Here is a 13980-nt window from a genome sequence, read left to right as displayed (position 1 = left end):
TCGAGTTACTCTCTAGTACCCTTTCCTTTCAGCCTGAGGACTCCCTTTAGTATTACTTATGGGGCAGGTTTGCTAGTGACAGTTTCTATGGGGGGGCTTGTTTTTATAATCGGGGAATGTGCTAATTTCTCCTTTGGTTTTGAATAATAATTTGGCTGGATACAGAATTGTTGATTGAATCTTTCTTCTTTTGACACTTTGGATATGTCATCACACTGCCTAATGAGAAACCAGCTGTAGATCTTACCCAGGATCCCTTGTATCTGATAAATCGCTGCATATTAACATTGTCATATACTTTATTTTACTTAATTGTAGTACAAGAGCCACCAACTAGGTGCACAGAGGTGTTAGCGGTCATCAGTGAGCAGTTCATTTCTCAGGACTGCTTATTAGAGGAACATTTCATATTTTACTTCGGCTTATGTGTTATGCAGCCTCTGACAGTGGTGATAAACGGTTAAATGGAGCCCTAGGGTTAGACCTGTCCCCAGCCCTGAGGTCCACTGCGGCTGGGAAACAGGCCTTGTCTAATGGACCGCGTGCTGCTTGCCTTGCAGGGCATCACAGGCTGCTGACCAGGACTGTGGCCGAGACCCCAGAGCACAAGCAGGTCTCCGGGCGGCTGCTGCACAGGCAGATCAAGGGCAGGTGAGTGACACCTGTGCGGCCACCCCCTCCTCCCCCGCAGACAGCTCTCCCAGCTCCCATGGGCTTCGTGACTCAGATCCCAACTGTTTCTTACAGCCAGAGAGCATCCTGTCAGCTCTGAGGGCCGAGAACCTACAAGAGGGGCTCTGTCTGGCCTCGCGCACCTGGCGAGTGGTTTTGAAATTTACCCATGATGTTCACGTGTCAGGAGTTCATCCCTTTCTGTTACTGAGTAATAATATGTTGTTAAATGGATATTCCATAATATTTTTGTTTTTATTGATTTCAGAGAGGAAGGGAGAGGGGGAGAGAGATGGGAAAAGCAGTGATGAGAGAGAATCATTGGCCAGCTGCCTCCTGCACGCCCCACACTGGGGATTGAGCCCACAACCCAGGCCTGTGCCTTGACCGGGAATCAAACCCTGATCTCCTGGTTCATGGGTTGATGCTCAACCACTGAGCACACCAGCTGGGCTGGATATTTCACAGGCGGTTTCCATGGCAGCTGCCTGGGCAGAGCAGGTCTCCCTGACAGTGTCTGTCTATTGCGACCCCTGTCCTGGTTCTCGGAGGGCAGCTTTGGCCACACCTCTGGGGGTGTTTAGGGTGTCAGCCTCTCTAGCACCCATGGGATCTGCGAAGCAAAGAGGAACTTCTGGGAGGTCACTGCATGTAACGTACTGGAAGACACTGCCCGTGTTTAACAGGACACCTAGGGAGGGGCACATGCATGTGTCTTGTCAAGGGTCCGTCTTATCGTTACTGGTGTTTGGGTTTCACACACTTGTGTCAGTTTTTCTACAGAATAAATTGTAAGGAGTGAAGTTTGTAGGTATCAGAGTGGAAGAGACGGGGGGAGAGATTGCTTGCCTCGCACACATGCCATCAGCTGGGCCAGGGGTCAAACCTGCAACCTGTATATGCCATTCATTGACAGGGAATTGAACTCGAGACCCTTTGGTGTGCGGGCTGACACTTGAACCAATGAGAAACAGCGGCCAGGGCAAAAGTATATATCTTTAATTATTTTGAAGTTGTAAAGAAATGTTTTAAGCCCTAGCTGGTTTGGCTCAGTGGGTAGAGCGTTGGCCTGCGGACTGAAGGGTCCCGGGTCCTATTACAGTCAAGGGCACATGCCAGAGTTGTGTGCTCAATCCCATTAGGGTGTGTGCAGGAGGCAGCCGATCAATGATTCTCATCATTGCGGTTTCTATTTCTCCCTCCCTCTCTGAAATCAATAGAAATATATATATATATATATATATATATATATATATATATATATATATATTTAAAAAAAAATGTTTTAACTCTGATAGTATGAGAGGGCTGGCCAATGGCGGTGTATCAAACTTGCGGGCTGAGAGGCTGTGTCTATTTAGTGTGTTAATTATGAATTAACTAGTCACTAATCCTTGTGCTCTTGGTTCCTCAAGGTCCTCTGATCCTGGTCCTGAAATCGATGTTGTTGAGGAGTCCCCGGAGAAAGGTATCTACTCCCCTCGTTCTGGAGTTTTGTCTGCTTTCTGTGGAGACCTCATGCCCTGGTCCGCTCACCTGTCACCCGGAGACAGGATGGGGAAGGTCAGGCCGGTGAAATCATTTGGTTTGGCCCTGCCACGGCATTAGTGGTGAAGGTGATAATTTTGTATGGTCCCCAAATGACATTATACATATCCAAATGGCCCTTGGCAGAAAAAGGTTCCCCGCCCCTAGTCTAAGCTGTTCACAGGTAGGTGACAGTGCTGCACGCACCAGCGATCTTAGTGGTGAGTAGCCTTTTTACTTAAAGGTATACGTGGTAGAGTTTCCCAAAACTGCCTTTTTAAAAATCAAGATATATGTTTATTGTCGAAAAATTAGAAAAAAATAAAAAGCCAAAATTTTGATAATCACTTGGTAATCCCATAACTCTGAAATACTGTTAACAGTTTAGCTTTAATAATATTCTTACAGGTGTTACTTATATACAAATATATGTAATATACACATAAACTGTGATTTTTTTTTTTTTACAGAGAGGAAGGGAGAGTTAGAAACATTGATGAGAGAGAAACATCGATCAGCTGCCTCCTGCACACCCCCCACTGGGGATGTGCCCGCAACCAAGGTACATGCCCTTGACCGGAATCGAACCTGGGACCCTTGAGTCTGCAGGCCGACGCTCTATCCACTGAGCCAAACCAGTTAGGCTGCAATTTTTTAAGTTAAACATTTTCACAAGCATGACTGTACTTTACACATATCTTTCACTCTCCATCGTGCTTCATGGTGGCCATTCATGACACTGTCTGCGGTGACAGGCTCGTGGGCCACCTTCTTTGCACCTCGCTTGGGCCACAAGCACAGACCTCTTATCTTTGCTACGACAATGAAGTCTCAACCAATGGCTTGTCAAAATCCTGCCTGTATTTGACAAAACATGGATGTTGTTCACGTGTACATGGGAGAGGTCAGGCTGGCATGTCTCCCTGCTAACTGGCTGTGACTCTGCTTTTGTAGAAGTGAGTCTGAGAAGAAGCCCTCGAATCAAGCAGCTGTCACTCGGCAGGACAAAATCTGGTCCCTTCTATTCTGCGTCTCAGCCACAGCCTCGAAGTGTGCAGAGAGTTCACTCGTCTCAGCAAAGTCGGTCAGGTAGCGTGCGTGCCCCACGTCCCGCTAACTTGGTAGGAAGTATTTTTAGGAAAAGCAGTGAGATTTGGCCTCTTGTTTCTGGACATGGGAGAAGTGGAGCAGGTGAGTGTATTTGAGGTTCGGGTGATGAACAATCCAGGGTCTCTCTGATCCGTGTCATCCCTTTGGAGTCTGACAGCTGGCCACCACACCATTCTCGTGAGGGACAAATTCCCTGCAGAAGACGTGACCTGTGATTCCCAGCCTGTGCTCACGTCCTACACGTGTCCCAGGTGTAAGGCAGTATCTGTGTGTCTCTTCTTTGCTCTTTTATAATTACAAATGAAAATATTTTGGTTGATTATATTTCCTAATATAGGGCCTGGGGTTAACTGCAGTCTTATCAAAACTCAGGAAGGTAGCATGATCACAGTAGTAGCTGACATCATCCCCCGTCCTCGTCTTCTCTTTTGTATGGACTGGCTGTTCGACTGGTGCTGGAGGGAATGAAACGCTGTCACTGTTCTTGACTTACAGACCAGGAAGGATCTCCTCCCATCCCGACTATCCCGTCTCCGAAGACGCTTCTTTTTGGGGCCGTGTCCGAGGCGGTCAGGCCCCTGGAGGAGGGTGCGGCTCGACGTAAAGGGCCTTCAGGAGACACAGTGGCCTCTGAGATGCCGACAGCTTACCAGGTAGGACATGTCTTATCATATTTAAAGAGAACAGATGGCCAGGAAAGCACTGCGCAGTAACCGGGTGGCTCACAGATGCAGTCTGAGTCATCGATCTTAGTGATCAGCTAAGATGAAAATTCCAACAGGCAGCCTTAGGTTGGCAAAACTCAGGTCCCGCCTTTAAACCTTTTATGAACTTGGAAATGGTCCACGTTTCATTGACCAGCGTTTAGTCCTGAGGATCAGGTCAGGGAAGAGGTTAGCCTCATTGCATCAGGTGGACTCCCACATTGAGGCTTGTGTGTAAGCAGCAGCAATGTGTGTCTGGAAAAACAAAAGGAACTGTAACAATTGCAGAAGATAGATACGGGACAGTGTGTAGGAGAAGAAACAATAAGACAGCAAAGATAGAAGTGACATAAATAAAATCAGGGAGATGAGAAAAGAAAATAGGCACAACAAAGATAAAAAAATGGAGAGAGAGATCGAAAAGTAAGGATGAGGACTGTCAGAATAACAGAATTCAGAGACAAGGAGAAGATCTGGAAATTAGAGTGAAAAATGAAAGGCAGAAGAGAGATAGAGAATTGATGAGAAAGAACAGAGTGCAGATCAGAGAGGGAGATCAGATAGAGGAGAGAGAAGAGTGAAATATAAGAGGGAGTAAGGAGAGAGAAATGAAAGGCAATGATAAGAGAAAGGAGAGATTGATCGCCTCCGACGATCAGAGAGAGATTGGCAGCACAGAGGTGGTCGGAGGCGAGAGAGAGAGAAGAGTGGGTTAAGAGAGAGGAGAGATTGGCAGTACAGAGATGGTCAGAGGCGATCAGAGAGAGATTGGCAGTACAGTGGTGGTCAGAGGCGAGAGAGAGGTGGTCGGAGGCTATCAGAGAGAGATTGGCAGTACAGAGATGGTCGGAGGCGATCAGAGAGAGAAGAGTGGGGTAACAGAGAGGAGAGATTGGCAGTACAGAGATGGTCGGAGGCAAGAGAGAGGAGAGATTGGCAGTACAGAGATGGTCGGAGGCGATCAATCTCTTCTCTTCCTTACCCCACTCTCTCTCTCTGGCAGTGCAGAGATGGTCGGAGGTGATCAGAGAGAAAAGAGTAGGGTAAGAGAGAGGCGACATTGGCTGTACAGAGATGGTCGGAGGCGGTCAGTGAGAGAAGAGTGGGGTACCAGAAGGAGACATTGGCAGGACAGAGATGGTCGGAGACGGTCAGTGAGAGAAGAGTGGGGTACCAAGAGGAGAGATTGGCAGGACAGAGATGGTTGGAGACGGTCAGTGAGAGAAGAGTGGGTTACCAAGAGGAGAGATTGGCAGTACAGAGATGGTCGGAGGCGAGAGATAGAGAAGAGTGGGGCAAGAGAGAGGAGAGATTGGCAGTACTGAGATGGTCGGAGGCGGTCAGAGAGAGAAGAGTGGGGTAACAGAGAGGAGAGATTGGCAGTACAGAGATGGTCGGAGGCGATCAATCTCTCCTCTTTCTTACCCCACTCTTCTCTATTGGCAGTGCAGAGATGGTCGGAGGCGATCAGAGAGAGAAGAGAGGGGTAACAGAGAGGAGAGATTGGCAGTACAGAGATGGTCGGAGGCGAAAAGAGAGAGAAGAGTGGGGCAAGAGAGAGGAGAGATTGGCAGTACTGAGATGGTCGGAGGCGGTCAGAGAGAGAAGAGTGGGGTAACAGAGCGGAGAGATTGGCAGTACAGAGATAGTCGGAGGCGATCAGAGGGAGATTGGCAGTACAGAGATGGTCGGAGGCGAGCAGAGAGAGAAGAGTGGGGCAAGAGAGAGGAGAGATTGGCAGTACAGAGATGGTCGGAGGCGAGAGATAGAGAAGAGTGGGGCAAGAGAGAGGAGATATTGGCAGTACAGAGATGGTCGGAGGCGAGCAATCTCTCCTCTTCCTTACCCCACTCTCTCTCTCTGGCAGTGCAGAGATGGTCGGAGGCCATTAGAGAGAGAAGCGTGGGGTAAGGGAGAGGAGAGATTGGCTGTACAGAGATGGTCAGAGGCGAGCAGAGAGAGATTAGCAGTACAGAGATGGTCGGAGGTGAGCAGAGAGATAAATGGCAGTGCCGACATGGTCGGAGGCGATCAGAGAGAGATTGGCAGTACAGAGATGGTCGGAGGCGAGCAGAGAGAGAAGAGTGGGGCAAGAGAGAGGAGAGATTGGCAGTACAGAGATGGTCGGAGGCGAGCGAGAGGAGAGATTGGCAGTACAGAGATGGTCGGAGGCAAGAGAGAGGAGAGATTGGCAGTACAGAGATGGTCGGAGGCGATTAATCTGTCCTCTTCCTTACCCCACTCTTCTCTCTCTGGCAGTACAGAGATGGTCAGAGGCTAGCAGAGAGAGAAGAGTGGGGCAAGAGAGAGGAGAGATTGGCAGTACAGAGATGGTCGGAGGCGGTCAGAGAGAGAAGAGTGGGGTAAGAGAGAGGAGAGATTGGCAGTACAGAGATGGTCGGAGGCGAGAGATAGAGAAGAGTGGGGCAAGAGAGGAGAGATTGGCAGTACTGAGATGGTCGGAGGCGGTCAGAGAGAGAAGAGTGGGGTAACAGAGAGGAGAGATTGGCAGTACAGAGATGGTCGGAGGCGATTAATCTGTCCTCTTCCTTACCCCACTCTTCTCTCTCTGGCAGTACAGAGATGGTCAGAGGCGAGCAGAGAGAGAAGAGTGGGGCAAGAGAGAGGAGAGATTTGCAGTACAGAGATGGTCGGAGGCGAGGAGAGAGAGAAGAGTGGGGCAAGAGAGAGGAGAGACTGGCAGTACAGAGATGGTCGGAGGCGAGAGAGAGAGAAGAATGGGGCAAGAGAGAGGAGATATTGGCAGTACAGAGATGGTCGGAGGCGAGCAATCTCTCCTCTTCCTTACCCCACTCTTCTCTCTCTGGCAGTGCAGAGATGGTCGGAGGCCATTAGAGAGAGAAGCGTGGGGTAAGGGAGAGGAGAGATTGGCTGTACAGAGATGGTCAGAGGCGAGCAGAGAGAGATTAGCAGTACAGAGATGGTCGGAGGTGAGCAGAGAGATAAATGGCAGTACCGACATGGTCGGAGGCGATCAGAGAGAGATTGGCAGTACAGAGATGGTCGGAGGCGAGCAGAGAGAGAAGAGTGGGGCAAGAGAGAGGAGAGATTGGCAGTACAGAGATGGTCGGAGGCGAGCGAGAGGAGAGATTGGCAGTACAGAGATGGTCGGAGGCAAGAGAGAGGAGAGATTGGCAGTACAGAGATGGTCGGAGGCGATTAATCTGTCCTCGTCCTTACCCCACTCTTCTCTCTCTGGCAGTACAGAGATGGTCGGAGGCGAGCAGAGAGAGAAGAGTGGGGCAAGAGAGAGGAGAGATTGGCAGTACAGAGATGGTCGGAGGCGGTCAGAGAGAGAAGAGTGGGGTAAGAGAGAGGAGAGATTGGCAGTACAGAGATGGTCGGAGGCGAGAGATAGAGAAGAGTGGGGCAAGAGAAGAGAGATTGGCAGTACTGAGATGGTCGGAGGCGGTCAGAGAGAGAAGAGTGGGGCAAGAGAGAGGAGAGATTGGCAGTACAGAGATAGTCGGAGGCGATCAGAGGGAGATAGGCAGTACAGAGATGGTCGGAGGCGAGCAGAGAGAGAAGAGTGGGGCAAGAGAGAGGAGAGATGATGGTCGGAGGCGAGAGAGAGGAGAGATTGGCAGTACAGAGATGGTCTGAGGCGATCAATCTCTCCTCTCCCTTGCCCCACTCTTCTCTCTCTGGCAGTGCAGAGATGGTCGGAGGCCATCAGAGAGAGAAGCGTGGGGTAAGGGAGAGGAGAGATTGGCTGTACAGAGACGGTCAGAGGCGAGCAGAGAGAGATTAGCAGTACAGAGATGGTCGGAGGTGAGCAGAGAGATAAATGGCAGTACCGACATGGTCGGAGGCGATCAGAGAGAGATTGGCAGTACAGAGATGGTCGGAGGCGATCAGGGAGAGATTGGCAGTACAGAGATGGTCAGAGTGGGGCAAGAGAGATGAGAGATTGGCAGTACAGAGATGGTCGGAGGCAATGAGAGAGAGATTGGCAGTACAGAGATGGTCGGGGGCGAGTAGAGAGAGAAGAGTGGGGCAAGAGAGAGGAGAGATGATGGTCGGCGGCGAGAGAGAGGAGAGATTGGCAGTACAGAGATGGTGGAAGGCGATCAATCTCTCCTCTCTCTTGCCCCACTCCTCTCTCTCTGGCAATACAGAGATGGTCGGAGGCGATCAATCTCTCCTCTCCATTACCCCACTCTTCTCTCTCTGGCAGAACAGAGATGGTCAGAGGCGAGCAGAGAGAGAAGAGTGGGGCAAGAGAGAGGAGAGATAGGCAGTACAGAGATGGTCGGAGGCGAGAGAGAGGAGAGATTGGCAATACAGAGATGGTCGGAGGGGAGCGAGAGGAGAGATTGGCAGTATAGAGATGGTCGGAGGCGATCAATCTCTCCTCTCCCTTACGCCAATCTTCTCTCTCTGGCAGTACAGAGATGGTCAGAGGCGAGCAGAGAGAGAAGAGTGGGGCAAGAGAGAGGAGAGATTGGCAGTACAGAGATGGTCGGAGGCGAGCAGAGAGAGATTGGCAGTACAGAGATCGTCGGAGGCGAGCAGAGAGAGAAGAGTGGGGCAAGAGAGAGGAGAGATGATGGTCGGAGGCGAGAGAGAGGAGAGATTGGCAGTACAGAGATGGTCGGAGGCGAGAGAGAGGAGAGATTGGCAGTACAGAGATGGTCGGAGGCGAGAGAGAGGAGAGATTGGCAGTACAGAGATGGTCGGTGGGGAGAGAGAGGAGAGATTGGCAGTACAGAGATGGTAGGAGGCGATTAATCTGTCCTCTTCCTTACCCCACTCTTATCTCTCTGGCAGTGCAGAGATGGTCGGAGGCCATCAGAGAGAGAAGAGTGGGGTAAGGGAGAGGAGAGATTGGCAGTACAGAGATGGTCGGAGGCGAGAGAGAGAGAAGAGTGGGGCAAGAGAGAGGAGAGATTGGCAGTACAGAGATGGTCGGAGGCGAGCGAGAGGAGAGATTGGCAGTACAGAGATGGTCGGAGGCAAGAGAGAGGAGAAATTGGCAGTACAGAGATGGTCGGAGGCGATCAATCTCTCCTCTCTCTTGCCCCACTCTTCTCTCTCTGGCAGTGCAGAGATGGTCGGAGGCGATCAGGGAGAGATTGGCAGTACAGAGATGGTCGGAGGTGAGCGAGAGGAGAGATTGGCAGTACAGAGATGGTGGAAGGCGATTAATCTCTCCTCTCTCTTGCCCCACTCTTCTCTCTCTGGCAGTACAGAGATGGTCGGAGGCGATCAATCTCTCCTCTCCATTACCCCACTCTTCTCTGTCTGGCAGAATAGAGATGGTCGGAGGCGAGCAGAGAGAGAAGAGTGGGGCAAGAGAGAGGAGAGATAGGCAGTACAGAGATGGTCGGAGGCGAGAGAGAAGAGAGATTGGCAATACAGAGATGGTCGGAGGGGGGAGAGAGGAGAGATTGGCAGTATAGAGATGGTTGGAGGCGATCAATCTCTCCTCTCCCTTACGCCAATCTTCTCTCTCTGGCAGTACAGAGATGGTCAGAGGCGAGCAGAGAGAGAAGAGTGGGGCAAGAGAGAGGAGAGATTGGCAGTACAGAGATGGTCGGAGGCGAGCAGAGAGAGATTGGCAGTACAGAGATCGTCGGAGGCGAGCAGAGAGAGATTGGCAGTACAGAGATGGTCGGAGGCGAGCAGAGAGAGAAGAGTGGGGCAAGAGAGAGGAGAGATTGGCAGTACAGAGATGGTCGGAGGCGATCAGAGAGAGATTGGCAGTACAGAGATCGTCGGAGGCGATCAGAGAGAGATTGGCAGTACTGAGATGGTCGGAGGCGAGCAGAGAGAGAAGAGTGGGGCAAGAGAGAGGAGAGATTGGCAGTACAGAGATGGTCGGAGGCGAGCAGAGAGAGAAGAGTGGGGCAAGAGAGAGGAGAGATGGCAGTACAGAGATGGTCGGAGGCGAGAGATAGAGAAGAGTGGGGCAAGAGAGAGGAGAGATTGGCAGTACAGAGATGGTCGGAGGCGAGCAATCTCTCCTCTCTCTTGCCCCACTCTTCTCTCTCTGGCAGTGCAGAGATGGTCGGAGGCGATCAGAGAGAGAAGAGTGGGGTAAGAGAGAGGAGAGATTGGCAGTACAGAGATAGTCGGAGGCAAGAGAGAGGAGAGATTGGCAGTACAGAGATGGTCGGAGGCGATCAGAGAGAGATTGGCAGTACAGAGATGGTCGGAGGCGAGCAGAGAGAGAAGAGTGGGGCAAGAGAGAGGAGAGATTGGAAGTACAGAGATGGTCGGAGGCGAGAGAGAGGAGAGATTGGCAGTACAGAGATGGTCGGTGGCGAGAGAGAGGAGAGATTGGCAGTACACAGATGGTAGGAGGCGATTAATCTGTCCTCTTCCTTACCCCACTCTTATCTCTCTGGCAGTGCAGAGATGGTCGGAGGCCATCAGAGAGAGAAGCGTGGGGTAAGGGAGAGGAGAGATTGGCAGTACAGAGATGGTCGGAGGCGAGCAGAGAGAGATTGGCAGTATAGAGATGGTCGGAGGCGATCAGAGAGAGATTGGCAGTACAGAGATGGTCGGAGGCTATCAATCTCTCCTCTTCCTTACCCCACTCTTCTCTCTCTGGCAGTACAGAGATGGTCGGTTGCGATCAGAGAGAGAAGAGTGGGGTAACAGAGAGGAGAGATTGGCAGTACAGGGATGGTCAGAGTGGGGCAAGAGAAAGGAGAGATTGGCAGTACAGAGATGGTCGGAGGCGATGAGAGAGATTGGCAGTACAGAGATGGTCGGAGGCGATCAATCTCTCCTCTCCCTTGCCCCACTCTTCTCTCTCTGGCAGTGCAGAGATGGTCGGAGGCGGTCAGAGAGAGAAGAGTGGGGTAAGAGAGAGGAGAGATTGGCAGTACAGAGATGGTCGGAGGCGAGAGATAGAGAAGAGTGGGGCAAGAGAGAGGAGAGATTGGCAGTACTGAGATGGTCGGAGGCGGTCAGAGAGAGAAGTGTGGGGTAAAAAGAGGAGAGATTGGCAGTACAGAGATAGTCGGAGGCGATCAGGGAGAGATTGGCAGTACAGAGATGGTCGGAGGCGAGAGAGAGGAGAGATTGGCAATACAGAGATGGTCGGAGGCGAGCGAGAGGAGAGATTGGCAGTACAGAGATGGTCGGAGGCGATCAATCTCTCCTCTCCCTTACCCCACTCTTCTCTCTCTGGCAGTACAGAGATGGTCAGAGGCTAGCAGAGAGAGAAGAGTGGGGCAAGAGAGAGGAGAGATTGGCAGTACAGAGATGGTCGGAGGCGAGCAGAGAGAGACTGGCAGTACAGAGATGGTCGGAGGCCAGCAGAGAGAGACTGGCAGTATAGAGATGGTCGGAGGCGATCAGAGAGAGAAGCGTGGGGTAACAGAGAGGAGAGATTGGCAGTACAGAGATGGTCGGAGGCTATCAATCTCTCCTCTTCCTTACCCCACTCTTCTCTCTCTGGCAGTGCAGAGATGGTCGTTTGCGATCAGAGAGAGAAGAGTGGGGTAACAGAGAGGAGAGATTGGCAGTACAGGGATGGTCAGAGTGGGGTAAGAGAAAGGAGAGATTGGCAGTACAGAGATGGTCGGAGGCGATGAGAGAGAGATTGGCAGTACAGAGATGGTCAGAGTGGGGCAAGAGAAAGGAGAGATTGGCAGTACAGAGGTGGTCGGAGGCGATGAGAGAGAGATTGGCAGTACAGAGATGGTCGGAGGCGATCAATCTCTCCTCTCCCTTGCCCCACTCTTCTCTCTCTGGCAGTGCAGAGATGGTCGGAGGCGGTCAGAGAGAGAAGAGTGGGGTAAGAGAGAGGAGAGATTGGCAGTACAGAGAGGGTCAGAGGCGAGAGATAGAGAAGAGTGGGGCAAGAGAGAGGAGAGATTGGCAGTACAGAGATGGTCGGAGGCTATCAATCTCTCCTCTTCCTTACCCCACTCTTCTCTCTCTGGCAGTGCAGAGATGGTCGGTTGCGATCAGAGAGAGAAGAGTGAGGTAACAGAGAGGAGAGATTTGCAGTACAGGGATAGTCGGAGGCGATCAGAGAGAGATTGGCAGTACAGAGATGGTCAGAGTGGGGCAAGAGAAAGGAGAGATTGGCAGTACAGAGATGGTCGGAGGCGAGAGAGAGGAGAGATTGACAGTACAGAGATGGTCGGAGGCGATCAATCTCTCCTCTCCCTCACCCCAATCTTCTCTCTCTGGCAGTGCAGAGATGGACGGAGGCAATCAGAGAGAGAAGAGAGGGGTAACAGATAGGAGAGATTGGCAGTACAGAGATGGTCGGAGGCGATCAGAGAGAGATTGGCAGTACACAGATGGTAGGAGGCGATTAATCTGTCCTCTTCCTTACCCCACTCTTATCTCTCTGGCAGTGCAGAGATGGTCGGAGGCCATCAGAGAGAGAAGAGTGGGGTAAGGGAGAGGAGAGATTGGCAGTACAGAGATGGTCGGAGGCCAGCAGAGAGAGATTGGCAGTATAGAGATGGTCGGAGGCGATCAGAGAGAGATTGGCAGTACAGAGATGGTCGGAGGCTATCAATCTCTCCTCTTCCTTACCCCACTCTTCTCTCTCTGGCAGTGCAGAGATGGTCGGTTGCGATCAGAGAGAGAAGAGTGGGGTAACAGAGAGGAGAGATTGGCAGTACAGGGATGGTCAGAGTGGGGCAAGAGAAAGGAGAGATTGGCAGTACAGAGATGGTCGGAGGCGATGAGAGAGAGATTGGCAGTACAGAGATTGTCAGAGTGGGGTAACAGAGCGGAGAGATTGGCAGTACAGAGATGGTCGGAGGCGATGAGAGAGAGATTGGCAGTACAGAGATGGTCGGAGGCGATCAATCTCTCCTCTCCCTTGCCCCACTCTTCTCTCTCTGGCAGTGCAGAGATGGTCGGAGGCGGTCAGAGAGAGAAGAGTGGGGTAAGAGAGAGGAGAGATTGGCAGTACAGAGATGGTCAGAGGCGACAGATAGAGAAGAGTGGGGCAAGAGAGAGGAGAGAGTGGCAGTACAGAGATGGTCGGAGGCGATCAATCTCTCCTCTCCCTTGCCCCACTCTTCTCTCTCTGGCAGTGCAGAGATGGTCGGAGGCGGTCAGAGAGAGAAGAGTGGGGTAACAGAGAGGAGAGATTGGCAGTACAGAGATAGTCGGAGGCGATCAGAGAGAGATTGGCAGTACAGAGATGGTCGGAGGCGAGAGAGAGGAGTGATTGGCAATACAGAGATGGTCGGAGGCGAGCGAGAGGAGAGATTGGCAGTACAGAGATGGTCGGAGACGAGAGAGAGGAGAGATTGGCAATACAGAGATGGTCGGAGGCGAGCGAGAGGAGAGATTGGCAGTACAGAGATGGTCGGAGGCAATAGAGAGGAGAAATTGGCAGTACAGAGATGGTCGGAGGCGATCAATCTCTCCTCTCCCTACCCCACTCATCTCTCTGGCAGTGCAGAGATGGTCGGGGGCCATCAGAGAGAGAAGAGTTGGGTAAGGGAGAGGAGAGACTGGCAGTACAGAGATGGTCGGAGGCGAGAGAGAGAGAAGAGTGGGGCAAGAGAGAGGAGAGATTGGCAGTACAGAGATGGTCGGAGGAGAGCGAGAGGAGAGATTGGCAGTACAGAGATGGTCGGAGGCAAGAGAGAGGAGAAATTGGCAGTACAGAGATGGTGGAAGGCGATCAATCTCTCCTCTCTCTTGCCCCACTCTTCTCTCTCTGGCAGTACAGAGATGGTCGGAGGCGAGCAGGGAGAGATTGGCAGTACAGAGATGGTCGGAGGTGAGCGAGAGGAGAGATTGGCAGTACAGAGATGGTGGAAGGCGATTAATCTCTCCTCTCTCTTGCCCCACTCTTCTCTCTCTGGCAGTACAGAGATGGTCGGAGGCGATCAATCTCTCCTCTCCATTACCCCACTCTTCTCTGTCTGGCAGTATAGAGATGGTCGGAGGCGAGCAGAGAGAGAAGAGTGGGGCAAGAGAGAGGAGAGATTGGCAGTACAGAGATGGTCGGAGG

General features: G+C 51.8%; 1 protein-coding gene across 1 annotated transcript in view; it reads left to right on the top strand.

Moving 5' to 3' along the window:
* The window catches only part of TICRR (TOPBP1 interacting checkpoint and replication regulator), a 71861-nt gene that overhangs the window by 32801 nt on the left and 25080 nt on the right, over nt 1-13980 (top strand). The window contains exons 16-19 of the mRNA XM_054713300.1: nt 561-651; nt 2088-2140; nt 3154-3288; nt 3805-3962. Of these exons, the coding sequence (XP_054569275.1) occupies nt 561-651; nt 2088-2140; nt 3154-3288; nt 3805-3962 (437 nt within the window). The remainder of the gene's footprint in view (nt 1-560; nt 652-2087; nt 2141-3153; nt 3289-3804; nt 3963-13980) is intronic.

Source organism: Eptesicus fuscus, chromosome 25, assembly GCF_027574615.1.
Source record: "Eptesicus fuscus isolate TK198812 chromosome 25, DD_ASM_mEF_20220401, whole genome shotgun sequence".
Lineage (NCBI taxonomy): Eukaryota > Metazoa > Chordata > Mammalia > Chiroptera > Vespertilionidae > Eptesicus > Eptesicus fuscus.
The sequence above is the reverse complement of the archived record's forward strand: the minus strand, read 5'-3'. Positions and strand labels throughout refer to the sequence as shown.